Below are 19,825 nucleotides of genomic sequence, written 5' to 3' on the forward strand. Positions count from 1 at the left end.
ATCGGAAGGTGGTTGAATTCAGTCTGTTGCTTAGGATGTATTCTGACATCGCGGTTATTTCGAAATACATAGCACAAGAAGGAAAAATAAAATGCAGATGGATTAAAGGATCATGAACCTTGATGTGTTCCACCACTGCTGTACCACTACTGACTGAGCCTTATTCCAAGGCCGGCAAAATTCTTTATTATCATAAAACAAGCTTCTTATAATACCAGTTCTTCGAATGGCGCTAAAATTTTTCTATAGGAAACCACTAATTATTGATCATACGCTAAAAAAGAACTAAACTTCAACTTCTTGTACATATATACACACGGCAAATTCTCATTCTTTATGTGATGAATTTTATATTTTCACACTTTTAAAATAAAGATTTTTTTTAAATCATTCAAATAGAGCGGATTTAATTTTAAAAGTTAAAATAATTTGATTTAAAAATAAACAAATTAAAATTTTTTTTTTTTCATATAATTAAATAATAAAAAAATTAAATATTTCATAACTATTTCTTTATACTAGGAATATTGAGACAAAAGTCAATATTTATCGCATTAAAAATAATTATTGTTTATAAATTAATAAATATTTTTTCAGAAATTTGTGTGTATAAATATTCTTCATTCACAATTTGCCAATTTATAATTTATATTATAGTGAATGTTAATTTGCATTTCATAATGTAAATAAATTCTTTTAATAGAATTTTAATAGTCTTATAGACTCAATATTGGTATATAATTTTTAAACATAAAAAATTGCAATCATAAAACGATTAAAAATTATTTATAATTAAATTATTTTAGAAGATGACACTTACTTTAATTAACAAGAAAAATTTTTGTTATCCTTAATATAAAAAAAAAAGTTTCAATAACAAGTTTAAAAAAAAAAAGTTGAATCGTGACAACAGTATAAAAATTTAATTTATCTGCATTTTTGTATATCTGATTATAAATTTGGAGTTAACGCAAGTGTTTATTAATATTTAAAAAAAAAAAAAATTTCTTTAAGGAAAAAAAGTACTTTAAATATTTTAAAACAAAAATTCTTTAAAGAAGAAATAAAATAATTCTTTTTTTAAAAAGCATTTTTGATGAAATAATATTTTAACTTCCTTTAAATGATAGAAGAATAGAATAATAAAATAATAACACATGTTCGTTGTCTTTGTTTTCATGAATAATTAAAATACCAACACGTCAAACATTATTTTAATGTTTTGCAGAAGGCAAATTTTCTGTACATTAAAATTCAGTAGAGGGATAAAAACACACGTGTTACGCATTTGGTTTTATATTGTCAGTATCTGGGAATATTGATTTTAAAACCGCAAATAAAAATTCGGTAAAATATTTTTTATTTTCTTGTCTTTGCGAAGTTTTTTTTTTGAAGAGTTAAAAAAAATACTTTTAATTGTTATTCTTATGAGAAAATAATTTCTCTATTGCAGTATAAATTTGTAATTTTAAGAAAGAACTATATCACTTTTCAATTTTAATAATTTATTAATATATATTACTTTATATTTTAATTTAAGTACCTATTTTTGAAAATTTATAATTTTCATTTTCTACTATTTTTCCATGTGGCAAAATAAGGCCTTTTCACAGTTGGACAAATAAATCTTTTAAAAGTGTCACCCCAGTTCATTGACTTTTGTCCTTCTTGTTCCATTAAATTATTCCAAATAGCCACAGCAGCTTAAACATATTTTTAAAATATTTTTGTTTCCTTTTTTTTTAGAAATATTATAACTAAAATTATTAATTATTTTTATTAATTAATAATTGTCTAAATTTTACCTCGAGCATTTGACTTTTGACTGAGATGAAAGCAATCATTTGCAAGAAAACTTAAATCAATAGAGCCACTTTTTTTCGAAGGTAACGTTAAATTTACCAAAAACGGTTGTGCTACAACAGTAAAATTTTCAGTTTGAAATTCTGAATATTGAGCTACTTCTTTTTCTATCTCTTGATATCTAAAAAATATTGAAAATTAATTAATTAAATTATCTTTATTTTTCTCTCATATTATTTTCAAAATATTTTGATTAATTTTTATTGAACTGAACATAAGAATTAGAGTTTTTAAGAAAAATTTTGAGATTAAATATTATTGAAAAAACAATACCTAGTCATAATATCAAAAAATTCTTCTCTCCTTTTGAGCCATCTTTGTCCAAATAGACAAGAACATACAATTTTCGAATATAAATCACAAAGTAATCTTTCTCTCATAAAACTTATGATTTTCAAATTAGGAGGTAGAATTAAATTCACAAAAGTTCTTGGTAAATTATCACGAAGCAATCGTAAAGCTTGTATCAAATTTTTCTTGTGATTTTTTAAAATTGACCACGGTGATGGTAAATAACACATCAAGGTACAAAAATCGTTTGATCCAATAAAAATCGAAATCATCTATAAAGCATATATATATATATAATTTTTCATGCTCTACGAATAAAATTTTCTTTAATGTAATTTTAATTAACTAACCTTCCAATGTTTTTTAATGACAACTTTTGAATGATTTTTCATTTTTTCTATCAATGTTCGACTCATTGTTGGTAAATTAATTGAAAATGCAGCTGCTTCAGCGACATTAAATTCAGACGATGCATCAAATTCAAAAGAATCCGATTGTGAATAGCCAATTAAATTTGGATTAAATTCCTGTAAAATTTTCAATTTATTATTAATTATAAAATTAATAAAAAAAATTATAATTTTAAAATTTCTTATCTTTAATTATATATTACCTTGAGAATATTCGGAAGTGTTAAATATTTTCGCCAAGAATTTTGACCTCCACCTATCGCACTTGATCCTCTATTTTCCAAAAATAAATGAATAGGATTTGTTGAAAGCATAGCCATCCCTGCGGTTATAGAATCTCCAATTGCTCCAATTACGTCAATATCACCTGGTCTCAATTTATGAATAGATGATGGCACTTTTTTTGACCTCGCACCTTAAAAATATAACATTATATTAATATAAATTATTGACAATTATTTGATTATATAATTTTTGCAAAATAATTTTATAAAAAAAATTTTAAGATTAAATATGAAAAAATTCACCTGTAAGATTACAGGGGAAAGGTACATTGTCAGGTATACGTGGCTGGAGAATTCCTGCTTTCTCAGCATCTTTGTAATATCTTCCCAATTCATTTTTATTAACTATATTATAAATAAAATAATAAATTATTTCAAATTTATATTATCTTATCTAGTAAATAATTTTTTATATTAAATAAAAAAATTTTTTTTTTTGGATTTTAATTAAAATAGAAAAAAAAAACAATTGGAAAGGATTGTTTCTGTGTTTTTAATAATGAAACTTACTAAAAAATCGAGAGTACAGAGTCCGTGCAGAATTGTAAAGATAAATGTAATTGGGATTGTCTAAATTTTGTTCACAATTCACAAAAATAGAGGGAATTATCATTAAAAAAATTTTATGCATTTGGATCATTTTTTATTATAGAAAGTATCTAATTCTTCTTCAAAAATAAAATTTCATCTGAGTTCTTAAAGACATTATTGAACTCTTAAATACTTTGAAATTGAGAAAAAAACCAGTTTACTCCAAAAAAAACAAAAAAACCATATTCAAAGCCAAGGTATTGTTTATAGAACGTTCACAAATAATGTTTTTTACCAAATGTGACGTAATGTGTTTTTCTATGTAAAATACCGTGACACGGGTCCAAAATCTTGAAAAAAAATGACTGTCAACATAATTTACATAAATAAATAATAATTTTTCGTAAATTAGAAAGATATCTTTCACATTTAACATTGATAAAGTTGTTTTAATTTTTATAGTTTTTCATAGAATACAAATTTTAATTTTGCAGTTTTCTATCTTTGCTGCAAATGCCATAAGTAGTCGAATTTACGCTTGCATCCGACAATGTCTGATTATTTCATAACCCTGACTACTTCTTTTTGTTATTATTTATTTTTTTTTAATTTAAAAAAATTTATTTTTTAATTTTTCTTTTTATGTAGAAAAAAAATAATTGACATCTGAGTATTTAATTTCATAATTAATATATTGAGAAATGATAAATAAAAGTGACTATTAGATTTTTTATTATTTTTTATATATATATATATTTTTTTTATGCGCGCATTTATCCAAAAATAATAATATTAATAGAGAAATAACCTATCTATTTTCATACTCTCTTTGCATATCGATTGAATGTAGTTGATGTATTTTTTTTATGAGTGAAAAGGCGGTTAAAGTAGCAGAAAATAAAAGAGACAGAAATAATTTTTCAAAAGAAATGATGAGAAAGAGGTGTGAGAAAGGGTCATGTGTGACGAGGTCAAGGTTGATGCGTCACTATAAGTCAAAAGAGATTTTTGCTCTTTATAAACATATGTCAACGGTCACCGAACTTTTCTTCCTTTGAACGATGATATTTGAAATGTCAGAATCATTCAAAAAAAATTATATATATATATGCTTTTGTCGTTTAAAAGTTTCCTTCATATTTTTTTTTACATTTTTGTTTATTATTCTTCAATTATTCAACCGAATTTCACTTTAATATTTTCTATTAATCAAATTTTTATTTATCATTAAAAAAAATGTTTATTGTGAAAAATAAAAAAATTACTCTATGTCAAAGAAATTTTTCCCAATGAAATAAATCAACAAAAATTTCAATGAGTCAAAGAAATTTTCTTATTATATTTATAGTTTAATTGTTATCAAAAAAATTTTTTTGCAATTATTATCGCAGATTTTTCCCATGTGAGATTAAAAAAACTGTAACAGTTGTATGACTCTAATTATTAATATCGTTTATCACGCGGAAGTCGGAAAATGATTTATTATTACATTCTCCTGGCGAAGTTTCATTGTTATAATAATAAAATAGTCACATTTAATCTGTTATTCCTATGCAGATTAATATTGAACAAGTCAAAGATTGACAATTATTGATTCTTAATGAAGAATTTTTTTTTTTGTTATACATTCGGAATTCTAAAACAACGATGAGCAGGTCAAGAAACTTCTTTAGGTCAATCTTATTTTTATTATTACATTTTATTGAGAAATTGCAAAAAAATGAAAATCCTCGTATTAAATTCTGGCAAAGAAATGACCATGACTTGTTCTTTCAAATGAAATTGAGGAAAAGTAATGATTGAACTTAAATTTCCAACTGAGGTTATCAATAAAGTCATTGTGTTAGTAGCACAGAATATCAGTAGATCAATGATATTCATATTTATATGATTTATTTTTTTTTAAATTTAAAGTTGCAATTTCATTCTGAATTAAAAATTTTTTATAATCAACAATTAGTGTACTTTATATTAATTAATTTTTATAATTTAATTGTGAGATTTTGGTTCATATGAAAAATTCTTTTTAGAGAAAATGAAGCGTAATAATGCAAAAATAGAAAAAGAAGCGTTGATCCTAGAAATTTAAAGTAAAATAAAAATAAAAAAAAATTAATTAATTAAAATCGTGGCTTTTCTGGTGGAGTCACATATCAAATAATTTATCGATTCTTACGTATAAAACTGGCAGATGAGTAAAATCTGTTCAGTGCTTTTGCAGTTGTGAGTGTGGTATAGACTAAAAGTGAATCGATAACCCACAAGAGGCTGTTATTAATTATCTTTGTTTCCTGTACTCGTTTCAAAGTGCATCTGTATATATTGTTGCGATCTATAAAAAAAAAAATTCACAAATTAGTTTCTCTAAAATAAAAAATTAATTATTTTATCAAAATAAATTTTTTCTTTTCTCATATAAAATTAAGTCGATTGTCATTTATAATTGATAATCCCACTTTTATTACAATTCATTGTCAAGGAAATAATTTATACATTTAGTGGAATAAATAACATCGGAAAGTTTAAAATTAAACTTGCAATATTTGATTATTATTGACAAGCTTAATTTGTAATTATTAATTACATTTTTGATTATTTATTTCTTATCCTTGAGAAATGGAAGATTTGCATTTATATATATATATATATTTGGTATTATAATAATTATTGGAGAAAGAATTTAATATTCTTTCCTTAAAAAGAGGAAAATGTTACTATAGTTTTCTAATTACATATCAACATTATTTTCAGACTAATCATGCTTACATTTATAAATATATATATACGTCTATATTAATTGAATAATATGATGAAATTTCTTCCATTTTCTCATATTAATTCACTGAACAAATATTTCGTAATTTTCTGCTATCATTCTCTCGTATCTGTTTCCAAAAAAAAAAAAAAAAAAAAAGAAGGAAAAGAAAAAATAAACTTTAAATCATTATAATGATTCTGAGAAACTAATCCAAACGAATTGTCTTTGAAAGATAATAAATTATCAATTTTTTTTTTTTTTTATAAGTTACAAGAATTTAGAAATACAAATATAGGAAACAAAATAAATATTTAAGTATATAAAACTAAACTGTTATTCTATTATTAAAAACAACATATACGTTTTGAAATTTACGAAATTTTGTTTGACATTGATTGTTTATTGAAACAAGTGTTACAAACTTGTATTATTATTTCTAGGATCAAAAAATTAACACTCTCATGTATTTATTATAATGCTAATTAAAATCAATTTATTTGCGACGTAGATTTAAAAAAAATATATATATTCATATTTCTTTCACATCTGCTTACACAAAATTTTTATTTTTATAAACCAAAATTCATGATATTCAACTAATTTAATATTTTGTATCTAAAAGTTTCAAAAAAAAAAAAAGAAGTTTTTAAACATAATTTTGGAAGTTGTTAGGCAACACTCGTGATTCGGTAAAAAAAATTTAATAAATATCAATAAATCACATGAGGCTTTATATAAAGTAGAACTTTTATCTTAATAAAAACAGTTATCTCGCATATATATATATATATATAGATATACAGAACAACAAATTTAAATCTTATTGTATTTATTATTCTCAAAATGATTTTGTTATTCTAGAAACTTCGCCTGGATAATGATAAATCACAATATGTGTACAAATCAATTTAATAATGACAGTTGACTCCAATTTTTTAAGTTTTACTTTTCTTTTTGTTTCAAATTTCAAATTACAAAACCCCAGTCTGTTATCTTTAAGTCTTACATGAAACAAAAATGATATTAGCAATCAGTTTAGATAAAGTTTTGTGCAAAAAATAAATCATGGTCATATTTTGAAATTAAAAAATATAAAAACAAAAAAAATATTTTAATTGTTGTATTTTAATGGAAATTAATTAATTTTTTTCATTTTAATGAAAATCATTTGTTACATTAAATGTAAAATCCAATCTTTAAAGATAAAAAAATGTTGATAATTTTTTAAATCTTGTTTTCAATATTATGTACTTTAGATGTTTTATATTCTAGAATAAGAATTTTTTGAGTCATCAATTATAAGACTCAATTTTTATTTTTTTTTGTCAGCATATTATTTAGACAAAATAATAATGTAATATGAATAGCATTGTTAAATTACATAACGAGTGAATTCTCTTCTTTCAAATTTCATCATTTTTTTTATTTAATTAATTCATTTTTGCATGATAATCTTTTTCTCAACCACACACGTTTATAGATAAATTATACTTACTATTTAGATATTTTTAATAATTTTCTCATTATTTCAAATAGTAAATTTCTAATACATTGGAATTTCACTATTATTTTCATAATCTATTATTTCAATCAAGATCATTGATTATTTCGTTAAATGAAAATAACTATCATCAGTTATTTACGCGTAGATTTATCAATAAATTCAATATTGTTTATTTGTTCACTTCAGTATAAAGATTATTAATATAATTGAGCAATCATTTCAGTCGTAATTTACTGATTACATTTTTTAAATTAATTATAATTTCCCTGTCAAGATTGCACGAAAATCAAGTTGAGTTAGGTTATTTTCACTAAGCAGATGAAAAACTATAAAAAATAATATACATTCCTAACCTAAAAAGTGCACACATATTTTCAATAATAAAAAAAAAAATTTCTTTCCAAATAATTTGTCTATTTTTAGGTTAAATGTAATTAAAAGTCAATTTGTTATCACTCCAATACTTTTTTTTCGCGCACTAAAATTTATAGGTTAATCCTAACCTAACCTATAACGTTAAAACACCACTCGATTTGGAATTAAACAAGTCCTCTCTGTGATTTTTACATTAAAATTAATTAATAAAAGATATAATTTAACATTTTGTGAAATAAACTTACAGATAAAGTGCTGAATTGTCTGCTAAAATTGGATTTGGCGCTGCTAATAGTTTCCCTTAGAAAACTGTTGATCACGTGACACGAAAATACCCGAGGTTGAAGTGTTACTGACGGTGCTTATAAATATCAAGCGTCAGCAAGTGGGGAGTCTCTTTTACATCTTAACACTGTTCAGTGGTGCATTCCCTCTTTTTTTTTAACGTTATTATCATAACGTTTGTGTACTTGTGATTGTGTATAGCGCCTCATCTCGCGCGAAGATAACAACGTGTAACAGAAATCATCGCAGCTCGACATTTCTACACAGGAGCAGTATACGGTTCTAGCGTGTACTCGCTCAATAGATTTTGTTCAACGACACTCGTGAGACGATTGAAGTTGCTAGCACAATTCAATAGTATTGAAATACAAAAGTCGACAATTTTTAAAAGAGGAAAAATGCCGGAGACAGCACATCATATGAATGGATACGCAAATGGCCACTCACCACCGGAACTTCATCAAAATACCAATTTTTTGTTCACCTCAGAATCCGTTGGCGAGGGTCATCCTGGTGAGTTGTTTTTTTTTTTTCAAATTCTATAATGGACCGTTGAAACTGGGACATGCATGAACACGCTCGCCGAACTTGAGCTCCGAAAAAAAAACACGAGTCAACACATTTCTTTGATTTTCATTTCAATTTCTTTGTTATTTATATTAATCATTGTTGTTGTTTTATCTAAAACAATTGAAATTACATGGGTTTCAACTCAGAAATCTAATTTTTCACTCATTTTCATATTAGTTTCTCGTGTGTGTATTCTCTTTCTTCTCTTTTTGTGCACTGTTCCTCCATTGAAGCCGATGAATATTATGCGCATGCTTTTATTTAACTTTCTTAAGAATATGAATTATTTTACACTTTAAGAGAGTGTTAATTCGATAAATATTTTTAAAATAATTTTATTTAATTAAATTTTCATTCGGGAGTTTATTTGTATAATTAAAACATATTTACATGGCGTTTTTTTTTTTTAGGTTATTTTACCAAGCATTATATTTGTCGCCATGTGCTCACCACTTCCGATTACATTTTTGCATCATCTTCCTTTCGGAGTCTATGTTGAAAGTCATGCCTTTTGTTACATTTTCATGATAGTTTTTTTTTTTTGTTATTTTGAAACTAAAAGAAGTAATTTTTTTTGTAAATTTTTAATCATCCGAAAAAATAACACTATTTTTTTTACAAATAAACCAAAAAATGAGAAAATTTTCCTTTCAAATTAATTATGTTAATTTTCTCTGTTACTTTTATAATAGATAAAGTTCTTTTCTTTTTTCTTTTTTTGAGGTTAATTTGTAATGTTATATCGTTGGCGCCACTGAGTTTTGCCAAGAAACACCGGTAGGGATAATATTCTTAAAAAAATTAGCTGAATTAAAACAAATTAAACACTAGGACACAAATATGTTTATCAAGTTGTTATCGATAATTTCGATGAGCTCATAGTAATTGCAAATTGTCCCTGAACAGAAGATTATTATTATTAATAATAATATGAGAATTGTAAATTAGCTTTTGTGATATGTTACCAAGGAAAATAATCATTTATGACTCATTACAAATCAGTTGTTTTCCCGACTAATAATGTCATTAATCAAATGTCTCCTTAATCCAAATTATAAACTTCTGTGATAGAAAATCTTTATTTTTCTATTTTATTAAAAAATAATTAACATTTATAGAAATAGACATAGATGGTTGTATTGAAGGTTTCAATTTTTTTTTTTTACAATTATTGAAATCAGATGATTAAAAAGAAATTTGATTACTTTCCAAATAATTATATAATTTCTTTTTTTTTTTTGTATACTAATTTAAATTTTTTTACACAGATAAAATGTGCGACCAAATAAGTGATGCCATATTAGATGCCCATTTGAAACAAGATCCGGATGCTAAAGTTGCCTGTGGTAAGTTACATCTTTATCTGTTAATTTCTTCTTTACTTGAATATATCCAACGTAGTCTCTATTTATAAATTCGTCATTTGAGCCTTGAGTTACTTTGAACTACTTTGGAATAGTGCAAATATGCTAACATTAAGATAACAATTGATTTTATTTGTCGTATACATATGTCATAAAATTGTATACGACAAAATTTATTACGTAAGAATCACTTTGAGAGGGAAAGATTATTTTTTTTAAGTAATAGAAATTAGAGGAATTTAAATGTAAAAAGAATGCGTTTTGTGTTTGAAAAAAAAATTAATTTATCTTCTTTTTTTTTTAATATAGAAACGGTAACGAAGACGGGAATGATTCTTCTGTGTGGAGAAATTACATCAAAAGCAGTTGTGGATTATCAAAAAATTGTACGAGACACCGTGAATCACATAGGCTATGACGATTCTTCGAAAGGTGAGTTAGAATTATTTAAATCACAACTATTTCATTTTCCAATCCCTATTCTATTATTATTACCAGAAATTTAAAATTTTAAAGTAGAAAAAAATAATTTGAACGGTAAAATTTCAATTTTTAAATAAATTTTCTTTCAATTTGCTTTCGTTTGAAAGTTGCTTTTTTTTTTTATTTTTTATCTACAATTCAAGTTGACAATATTGTATAAAATTAGTATAAATTTTTTTATTTAAATTCAAAGTAACAGTTTAATTTAAAGATGGAAAAAATTTATTTACCTTTGTTTATTCAGAAGGGAAAAAAAATTTATTCAGAAAGATAATATTTTAATTTTTTATTCAAAAATATAACATTTGTTCGTTTATTCAGAACATTTTTTTTAATGAAATAAAATAACAAAAAAAGAAATTAAACAAAGATAAATTTTTTTTATAAATATGAAGATTAAATTTTTTTTTAAATTATATTATTAAAGCAACAAATTTCAATTGAAAGTTTGAATTGATCGAGTTTATTGATTGAAAAAGAAAAACGAGTTGATGAAACTGACTATGGCGATTTGAGTAAAGAAAACAAAAAAAAAATAAAGAAAGAGAAAATTTAGTTTGGAAAAAGTCCTTTATTTTTATTTGGTCTCTGAGGAGCATTAGAATTCCGCCCATTGTCACTCTTGGATGAATAATCGAGCGATCAAATCCAAGATAACAAGAATATGTAACGTAAGCGTATCATGGTGGTGGCAGGATTCGATTGGCGTACGTTGAACCTTTTGGTGGCAGTCGAACAACAAAGTCCGCATATTGCTAGCGGCGTCCATGTCGGCAGGGAAGAAATGGATTTGGGTGCAGGTGATCAGGTACATAACCAAATTCTCAAGCCAAATGGCTCAGAGCAACAAAATTTTATCAAAAAAAAAAAAAGAACAAAACAAAATCGACTATATCAAAATATTTTGTTCACCTTTTTTTTTCTCTCGCACTAATCCATTTTTTCAGGTATATATGCTTTTTAAATTAATTTAAAACAAACAAAAAATGAAAAATCATAGTCATTTGCCACATAAAAAGAATTAATAAAATTGAAAAAAGAAAGTTTTTAGGATAGTAGGAATTATAAAAATACAAAAAGAAACAAAAAAAGATAAATATACTGATTTCGTTGTACCCGTTTTTTTAAAATTTTATTCTATTCATTTTAATGACAATTATAACAACATTTTAGAACAATAAATCATAATATTTGGAAAAAAAAACGAGCGGACATAAAAGAAAACAAATATAGATTAGGAATCCTGATATGAATCTCCTCAAGAGTCAACATAAATGATGAAATTAGATCGCTATTGACAGTTTGAAAGCTCTAAAAAAAAAGAATTTTTAAGGACATGATAGTTTTGGAATTAATTTTTAATTAAAAAAAAAAGAGAGAAAAAAACAATTCAAATCAATTTTAGCAACAATTTGTTATTATAATTTTCATAGGTTTTGACTACAAGCTGTGCAGCATTTTATTGGCACTTGATGCTCAATCACCAAATATTGCAGCAGGTGTACACGAGAATCGTAATGACGAAGATGTTGGTGCTGGCGATCAGGTTATTTTGTAAATCCAGAATTTAATCTGGTTTTTAAATTCTTCGTCTTCTTTTTTTCTCTTCCTCGTTGTGTTTAACTTTAATTTATCTATTCTTTTCTTATAGCAGTGCACTGATTTTATTTACTTTTTTTGCTTTTTTTTCCACAAAAAGAAAAAGCAGTTCCTGTCTTCTTTTTGTTAATCTAATTTTGTTGATTTTAATTTTTTTAAATTCTTCTTTAAAATTCTTGTAGTTAATTTATTTGTAATATAGATTGCATCCTTAAACTTTTCCAAAAGTATTTCAGAATAATTTAAATGTATTTATTTTACAAATTTGTTAGAAATTTTTTTATTTAATTTAATTATAAAGTATATTGAAAAAATTCGGTAACTCATTGATAAGAATGTTTTTTTATTTATCTTCTTTTGGAAAAGTTTTTTTTTATATCTGTGTAGGTTCTAATCTAATAGTTTTATGTTTACCTTGTGAGTAATGAAATATTGTAGATTAATAACAAGTAGTTTGTATATTATAATTTTGTAGATAACTGTAGTTAACTAACTCTGTTCTCCTTGTAGAAAAATAATTATGTAATTTGTTTAGTGTATGCAGTTTATTTGGCAATGGCTAGTAGTGAAACTTAAAATTTGTAGTAAATAGTTGTAAATACTCATAACATATCATCATTACAATTGCTGCTCTGTTCTATTAGGCTATGCATGATTTTTTTAGTTGATGAAATATTTATTTTCTTTCTTTTTTATTTTTTTCAAATTTAAAATTTCAATCAGGGTCATTTCATTTATATTTCAATAACAAAGTTATCGCGGTCTATTTTTAAGAAAATTCCGATTTTTTTTTTTCTTTTTGTTGGAATAATTTTACAATCTCTTTATAATACATTGTTGGCATTTATTACATTTACAGAATAAAATTATTTGACAATCGAAAAATTGGAATTATTCCTATACAAAGTATATAAAAATTTTTCTAAAAATTGTCCAAATTTAGAGAAAATATAATGGAATGACCAGTAAATAAATTTATTTATTTTGAAAAAAAATACTTTTTTAGACACTCAAAATGATTTTTTTTTTTAAATTATTAAATTTATAAATCTTTATAATTTAATTTTTAAATTAAATTATTTTCCACTGTAGTTTTAAATAGATTTTTCTTTATTCTACAATAATATTTATTTTTTTTTATTTGAAAATAATGTAATTTTTTCCTAAATAAAATAGGGTTTGATGTTCGGCTACGCGACTGATGAAACTGACGAATGTATGCCTCTTACTGTTGTTTTGGCGCACAAACTAAACCAGAAGATTGCAGAATTGAGACGAAGCGGTGAATTATGGTGGGCACGTCCTGATTCTAAAACGCAGGTACCAAAAATTGAAATTATATTTTTTTTACTTTTTATTCTGAATATATCAATTGTAAAAAATATTTGAAAAACAATTTTAAAATAGAAAAAAAAAAGAAAGAAAGATATAAACTCTTGAAAAATTCTCGTTCAATGATGTCTTTTGTGTATTTGCTACTCTTGAGTGCCATGATGTTAACAACAAATTCTGAGGACGTAAATGTAAATTATAAAGAGTAAATTGTAAAGATTTTTTAAGCACTGAAATTTGAATTTAAAAAAAAAATATATATATTTTTAGGTGACCTGTGAATATATCATGGACAATGGAGCTTGTGTACCACGGCGAGTTCACACAGTTGTTGTTTCCGTGCAACATAGCGAGAAAGTAACGTTAGATGAATTACGTTTAAACGTTTTGGAAAAAGTAATCAAGAAAGTTATTCCCGCAAAATATTTGGACGATAAAACTATTTTCCACGTTAATCCATGCGGTGATTTTGTCATTGGTGGTCCACAGGTAAAGACATTTTTTTTTATTTTTACAGAGAAATAAAAATTTCTTATCGTTCAATGATGTCTTTTTTTATGTATTTGCTACTCTTGAGTGCTATGATGTTAACAACAATTCTGAGGACGATATTTTAGAATTAGAATATATTTTAAAATTAAAGAAAATATATTCTAATTATTATTTTTTATTTAAGAGTGATGCTGGTCTTACTGGTCGGAAAATAATTGTCGATACGTATGGCGGTTGGGGTGCTCATGGGGGTGGAGCATTTTCTGGAAAAGATTTCACCAAAGTCGATAGATCGGCAGCTTATGCAGCAAGATGGGTTGCAAAATCATTGGTAAAAGCTGGTCTCTGCAGACGTTGTCTAGTACAGGTAAACATGAAATTTTTAATATAAAATATCTTATTAAAATGCAACGAAGTATCTTTCAATGATGTCCTTTATGTATTTGCTACTCTTGATTGCCATGATGTTAAAAACAAAATTCTGAAGATGATACTTCAATTTTCAAATTTTTAATCAATTAATTATTAATAATATAATAAAATTGAGATATTTTTCTTTTTTTTAGGTTTCATATGCAATTGGAGTGGCAGAACCTTTGTCAATTACTGTTTTTGACTATGGTACTTCAAAGCATTCGCAAATGGAACTCTTGGAAATTGTAAAGAAAAACTTTGACCTGCGTCCAGGAAAAATTGTCAAAGAATTAGATCTTCGTAATCCAATTTATCAACAGACAAGCACATACGGTCATTTTGGTCGTGATGGATTCAGTTGGGAACAACCAAAGACCCTAAATCTTGATTGATGAGAAAGTTTGCCTAAATCCCTTTGAACATTTCTTATTTAAAAAAAAACAAAACAAAACAAAAATCAATCCCTCCCCGAAAAAAAAATCTATGAACCTATACCATTCTGAATTTTAACAGATTCCTCATGTGACCTTCGTCGAATTTAGAAAGTTTTATTATTAAAACTTTCGATTAATTTTCCTCGAAGCCCCTTTAGGAAATTAACGATTAAAAAAAAAACAGAAATCCTCAATCGATGTTTGCTACGAAGGATGCCAATTTCTGGCATTTTATTTTTTCACGTGGTCACACATGAGTTTTGTCGACTGTAAAGCAAATATTATTTGGTAAATAACGTGTTGCGAGTGTGAGCAAGTTTTGTTTCTTTTTTTTTTATCTTTTTCTTCACCAAATAATGTTAATCCTTCCCCCCCCCCTACCCCAGTTATTGGATCAGCGACGAGTTTTTTTAAAAAAAACGAGTAATGGAAAAATAGTATCATAAAGAAAAAAAAAATTGCATAGGAAAGAATCTCGGAAGTAAGGGTAGAAAGACTTACTTTGGGTCTCAAATTTTTTTTTTTTTTTTTTCATTTGCGTTAAAGAAATTCTTCTATTAAGAAGAGTTTTTTTTTAAACTAATTAAATCTGTGTATATATTGGCAAGAAATTGAATTTATTGCAGTAGTTTTCAAGTATCGCGTAAAAAATAGTTAAAGTGAGAATATTATAAGAAATCAGGAATGCATTTTCTCTTGTAAATTTTTTTTTTTTTGTTTATACTTTTATGCGATATTTGAGGATACCCTTATAAAGATTGTTTTTTTTTTTTAGGAATTGCACTAAAGTAGTGTTTTTTCCAATGTGAAAACTAGAATGTTTATCATTCGTTTTCTGAAAAACGTACATATTATTTGTGACATTTGTATTTCGTGATACTGACAGTAAGAAATTTTATCTCTCATTGTTTTAATATTCAAATGAGCAAAAAAAAAAAAATAATAATATATATATATATACAAATTTTATATCCATTTGAAATATTTATGTCAATAAAATAAATCACGCCTGAAAAGCGTTTATTTTTAAATTGTAAATTACGAAAAATATAATGACGAACAGAGATCATTGTGACGTTTAAATGAAAATAACCAAAGATATTATATATTTTTTTAATTTTTATTTTAATTTTTAGAGAATTGATTTTATCTTTTTACAATAATTAAGTATTTCTGTGAAATGCTTTCATTTTTGGTCTGTGGTGTAATGCAACATTTTGATATTCCGTTTATACAGACATTAATTATTTCTTCTGTCAGATTGAAGTGCATATGATCATACGTAAAATGGACGACTATGTAAAAATATGAAAAATCATCGTATGCATGTGAACATTGTAACATTTTTTTTTTTTAAATAAATTGATTATTTTATTTCACTCAAAAGCCTTATATTTTTATGAATGTAGTTACACATTCTTTATATACTCTTCTATATTTTAATTAAAAAAAAAGAAAAAGAGATCATTTTTTTGACGTGAAGTCAGATAATCATTAATTTCAAAGAGTTATGTAAAGATATTATTGTACGAATGTTGTGAATATTGTATATTGTGTATGTACACATTAAAATTGTTTTCTGTGAATTGTAGTTTATTTAATTAACAATATAAAATAGTAATCAATTTAATTGAAATTTAATCAGAACAAAATTAATTCCACTTTCACATTTTTAAATAAAATAAAATTTGTAATTAAAAAAAGTTTAATGGGCAATTTTATCAACAATTTGAATTATTAAAAATTATCTGACAGAAAATTGTCAACTTTTTTTTTTTTAATCATTCAAAATATTGAAAATTAAATAAAAAAAGTAAATTACAAATTTGAACAATAATTTTATTGTAATACTTAATGTTTTGTTTTTTTTACACAATGGTTCTTTTTTCAAAATGCAATGTTTTGGTTAAAAAAAAGAAAAAAAAGTTTTCTTTCAATTTAAATAATTCGAAACGATCTTCCTAAAAAATATTTGTGGTATACATTTTTTTTATATGTACAAAATTTTAATGATTTCATTTTTTCCAATGATCTATAATATATATATATATATATAAAGAATAGTACACTCAGTACTAAAATTTAAACTTTTAAAATTATTACTATCAATATATATATATTTTTTTTTTCTAAATCACTCAATTGTAGTTAAAAATTAGAAAATACGTTCTTTTTAATGTAAAATAGAGAAATCGTCAATTTTTAAGGATTTCAAAAATCTAGTAAACTAATATTACTAAGTTTTTTTTTCCACACACAATAATTCAAAGTATGAAAACGTCAATTTTACATTTTTTTTATATCTGAAATTTAAAAAAACAAAGTTTGAAACTGAATACATTTTGGAAGAAAAAAAAATCAAAATTTTGACGTTCTCATACACATTCAGAAAAAGAGTTAATATTCCTTTTTTCACGAATATTGAAATAACATTATTTTTTTTTGTTTTATTTACAGGAATGGAAGTATTTGATTAAAATGTGTTGAACATGAAAATTGCACGATTATACTCATTAAAGAAAAATAATTAATATTGACATGAAGTATAGAACTGAAAATCTTTTTTTTTGAAAAAATTTAATTGAGAACAAGTTTTTTGGGTGCATGAATTCTACTGTGTCTGAGAAGTGAACTTTTATCAGTAAATGATTTTTCACATTCAACACATTTATATGTCCTACCAGTGTGAGTAACTAAATGCCTACTTAAACCGGAAGCATGACAAAATGCCTTTGGGCACAATTGACAATGATGCAATTGAATATCATTGGGATTTAATTTCTGATGTCTTCGCATGTGTACTTTTAATGCTTCACGTTGAGTAAAACTCTTGTCACAACTTTGACATTGGAAGGGTTTTTGTCCCGAGTGTGTCATTAAATGGCGAAGTAAAATTTCTTTTTGTGCAAAAGCACGATGACAAATATTACAACCAAATGGTTTCTCTCCTGCAATGAAAAAAGAAAGAAAATTAATATATTAAAAAAAGCATTACAATTTTAATTTAAATTTGATTTTTTTTACCAGTGTGAGTTCGCTCGTGTCTAACTAAAGCTGATCGTGTTGGGAACCATTTTTCACATGCTTGACAAGTGAATCCTCTTTGTGTTGAATGAACCGATTGATGACTCTTCAACATAATTCGTCGTGTAAATGCTTTTGGACATTTATCACATTGGAATACTTTCAATTCTTCTGTAGCTTCACCAACTGGAAAAATATTTAAAATTTTAAATTTTCTCATTAGGAAAATTATTTTTTTTAAATCTATTTTATTTTTTTTTTTTACCTATTGTTTGACTCATTATTTGACCACCAGCACTGTTACTACTCAGTTCCATCAAGTAGACATTTTTGTGATCTGGATTTGGAACAGTTCTTTGAAGTGTGTGTGTATGTTCCTCAGCTTCATCATCTGTTTCTTGTTCTTGTTTTATGCGTGTTGTACGCATTGTACATCTTGCTTTCGCTGTTCTTTCCTCAGCTGGCATTAATGTTATATTTTCAGGTCCTTCCGAAAAATTTTCATCAGCATCAGGATTTTCTGCAGACATTCCTTAATGAAAAAAAAAGAAAAAAAAAATTGTAAATTCTCAAAATATTTGTAAAGTTTTTTTTTTTTGAAAATTTTTAATTTACCCAATATGTATCCACCGACAAGTTCTTCCTCAGTGACTTCAATTGGTTCTGTATCGAGTTCAATACCTTCTTTACTCGCTACTAAATCAGCTAACAATTGTTTCACTTGTTTTGATTTTCCACTGCTCGATGGTTGATCCATACTCATACTATCTTGACTTTCTTCGTCGTCTTCTTCGCCAGTCATTTGATTAATTAATCTCATATGTTTACGCAATTTCACATCTGCTGCTTCGCATTTCTTTTTAAATTGATACGATTTTTCCAATTGATATTTGCACGGATAACAAATCATATTGGGAAGACCATCCTCTTCAAACACCTGTTTATTAATATATATATATATATTACATTAAAACTATAATTCAAGAAACAAATATTCGCAATATTCAATTGCAGATTTCTATAAATCTGCAGAGTCAAATCTATTTATTTCTTGTTGAAATTCATTCTAGATTCCTGTAACAAGAATTTCAGCCATCGCGCACACAAAGTCGATAACTCGGTAAAGAGATTCTCTATGCTGTATATGTCTATGTATATATATATATGTATGTACAAGGAAAATTGAACTTAGAGAATATTTACAAAAACCAACACCAAGTGAAATGAAAAGGAGAAAGGGCACACAATTAGGGATAAACTAGATTCCTATTTTTCAATCGGTCATAAATGATTATAAAAAGTAGGGGAAATTACATTTTTTTTATCTTATAAAAGTATTAACGAAAATTTATGCGAATTTTTATAATTTTCTTTCTATTTAATATATATATATATATATGTATATGTACTTACCTCGAGATTAACACAAGCCATGATACGTAGTGGTAAGGGAATAGCGTCATCGTCGTAAATCGGCACCATTTCTTCTTCCTTAGCCAAACACAGTCGGCACAATTCATTTACATGAATTATCACATTGCTTGGGCTATCGCCCTTTTTTCTACTGTATGTTTTCATTTCACTGCTAAAAAATTGTTCACGTTTATTGAGAAATTTCTTGATGAAAAGCACTATTTTCCGGTGAAAATTGTAGAGAGCAAAGTGACTCGGTCACACACAACGGGATCTATAATGGCGGTGATGGCGGTCGTTTACATGAGGGGCCGTGGCGCTGTTTTGTAGTCGAGAGATGAAACAAGGTAAACCAATGGAAATATACTTGTGTAGAAGAGAGACATGTATATAATGGAG

General features: G+C 25.4%; 3 protein-coding genes across 4 annotated transcripts; 1 reads left to right on the top strand and 2 right to left on the bottom strand.

Annotated features, from left to right (window-relative positions):
• Window positions 1-1,488: 1,488 nt before the first annotated feature.
• Window positions 1,489-6,139, bottom strand: LOC127288065 (phospholipase B1, membrane-associated-like). Its single transcript, XM_051315295.1, has 8 exons — window positions 6,112-6,139; window positions 5,556-5,711; window positions 3,092-3,193; window positions 2,768-2,979; window positions 2,505-2,681; window positions 2,137-2,426; window positions 1,806-1,984; window positions 1,489-1,703 (listed from the first exon to the last, which is right to left on the bottom strand). The coding sequence occupies exons 1-8, from the start codon at window positions 6,137-6,139 to the stop codon at window positions 1,567-1,569; spliced, it is 1,281 nt and encodes a 426-aa protein (XP_051171252.1). The 3' UTR covers window positions 1,489-1,566.
• A 2,193-nt stretch (window positions 6,140-8,332) lies between these two features.
• On the top strand, window positions 8,333-15,012 carry LOC127288622 (S-adenosylmethionine synthase). Of its 2 annotated transcripts, none has more exons than XM_051316205.1 (8): window positions 8,333-8,814; window positions 10,140-10,217; window positions 10,545-10,667; window positions 11,414-11,526; window positions 13,494-13,637; window positions 13,920-14,138; window positions 14,326-14,508; window positions 14,708-15,012. In XM_051316205.1, exons 1-8 carry the CDS (start codon window positions 8,700-8,702, stop codon window positions 14,945-14,947), a joined length of 1,215 nt encoding a protein of 404 aa, XP_051172162.1. In that variant the 5' UTR covers window positions 8,333-8,699; the 3' UTR covers window positions 14,948-15,012. The 2 variants fall into 2 exon arrangements, with proteins under 2 accessions (XP_051172162.1, XP_051172156.1); XM_051316199.1 differs by lacking the exon at window positions 11,414-11,526 and adding an exon at window positions 12,152-12,264 and having other exon boundaries at window positions 8,366-8,814.
• Window positions 15,013-15,306: 294 nt separating this feature from the next.
• Window positions 15,307-19,732, bottom strand: LOC127288581 (zinc finger protein with KRAB and SCAN domains 8-like). The gene is made up of 5 exons (XM_051316123.1): window positions 19,427-19,732; window positions 18,629-18,950; window positions 18,279-18,545; window positions 18,014-18,199; window positions 15,307-17,937 (listed from the first exon to the last, which is right to left on the bottom strand). Exons 1-5 carry the CDS (start codon window positions 19,589-19,591, stop codon window positions 17,567-17,569), a joined length of 1,311 nt encoding a protein of 436 aa, XP_051172080.1. The 5' UTR covers window positions 19,592-19,732; the 3' UTR covers window positions 15,307-17,566.
• Between the last annotated feature and the right edge of the window lie 93 nt (window positions 19,733-19,825).

Source organism: Leptopilina boulardi, unplaced genomic scaffold (genome assembly GCF_019393585.1).
Source record: "Leptopilina boulardi isolate dan_hultmark-lab unplaced genomic scaffold, ZJU_Lbou_2.1 LbouV2_123, whole genome shotgun sequence".
NCBI classification, from domain to species: domain Eukaryota; kingdom Metazoa; phylum Arthropoda; class Insecta; order Hymenoptera; family Figitidae; genus Leptopilina; species Leptopilina boulardi.

What these genes read in the sequence shown, in the direction of transcription:
- LOC127288581 (XM_051316123.1), bottom strand. Translation starts at nt 19,591, where the DNA reads ATGAAAACATACAGTAGAAAAAAGGGCGATAGCCCAAGCAATGTGATA. An exon ending in TGGCTTGTGTTAATCTCGAG is followed by an intron (nt 18,951 to 19,426) that starts GTAAGTACATAT and finishes ATTAATAAACAG; the next exon opens with GTGTTTGAAGAGGATGGTCT. An exon ending in ACACGAGCGAACTCACACTG is followed by an intron (nt 17,938 to 18,013) that starts GTAAAAAAAATC and finishes TTTTCATTGCAG; the next exon opens with GAGAGAAACCATTTGGTTGT.
- LOC127288622 (XM_051316205.1), top strand. Translation starts at nt 8,700, where the DNA reads ATGCCGGAGACAGCACATCATATGAATGGATACGCAAATGGCCACTCA. An exon ending in CGTTGGCGAGGGTCATCCTG is followed by an intron (nt 8,815 to 10,139) that starts GTGAGTTGTTTT and finishes TTTTTTACACAG; the next exon opens with ATAAAATGTGCGACCAAATA. An exon ending in TTGTCATTGGTGGTCCACAG is followed by an intron (nt 14,139 to 14,325) that starts GTAAAGACATTT and finishes TTTTTATTTAAG; the next exon opens with AGTGATGCTGGTCTTACTGG.
- LOC127288065 (XM_051315295.1), bottom strand. Translation starts at nt 6,139, where the DNA reads ATGATTAGTCTGAAAATAATGTTGATAT. An exon ending in TCTGAAAATAATGTTGATAT is followed by an intron (nt 5,712 to 6,111) that starts GTAATTAGAAAA and finishes TTTTTTTTATAG; the next exon opens with ATCGCAACAATATATACAGA. An exon ending in TCATTAAAAAACATTGGAAG is followed by an intron (nt 2,427 to 2,504) that starts GTTAGTTAATTA and finishes TATGCTTTATAG; the next exon opens with ATGATTTCGATTTTTATTGG.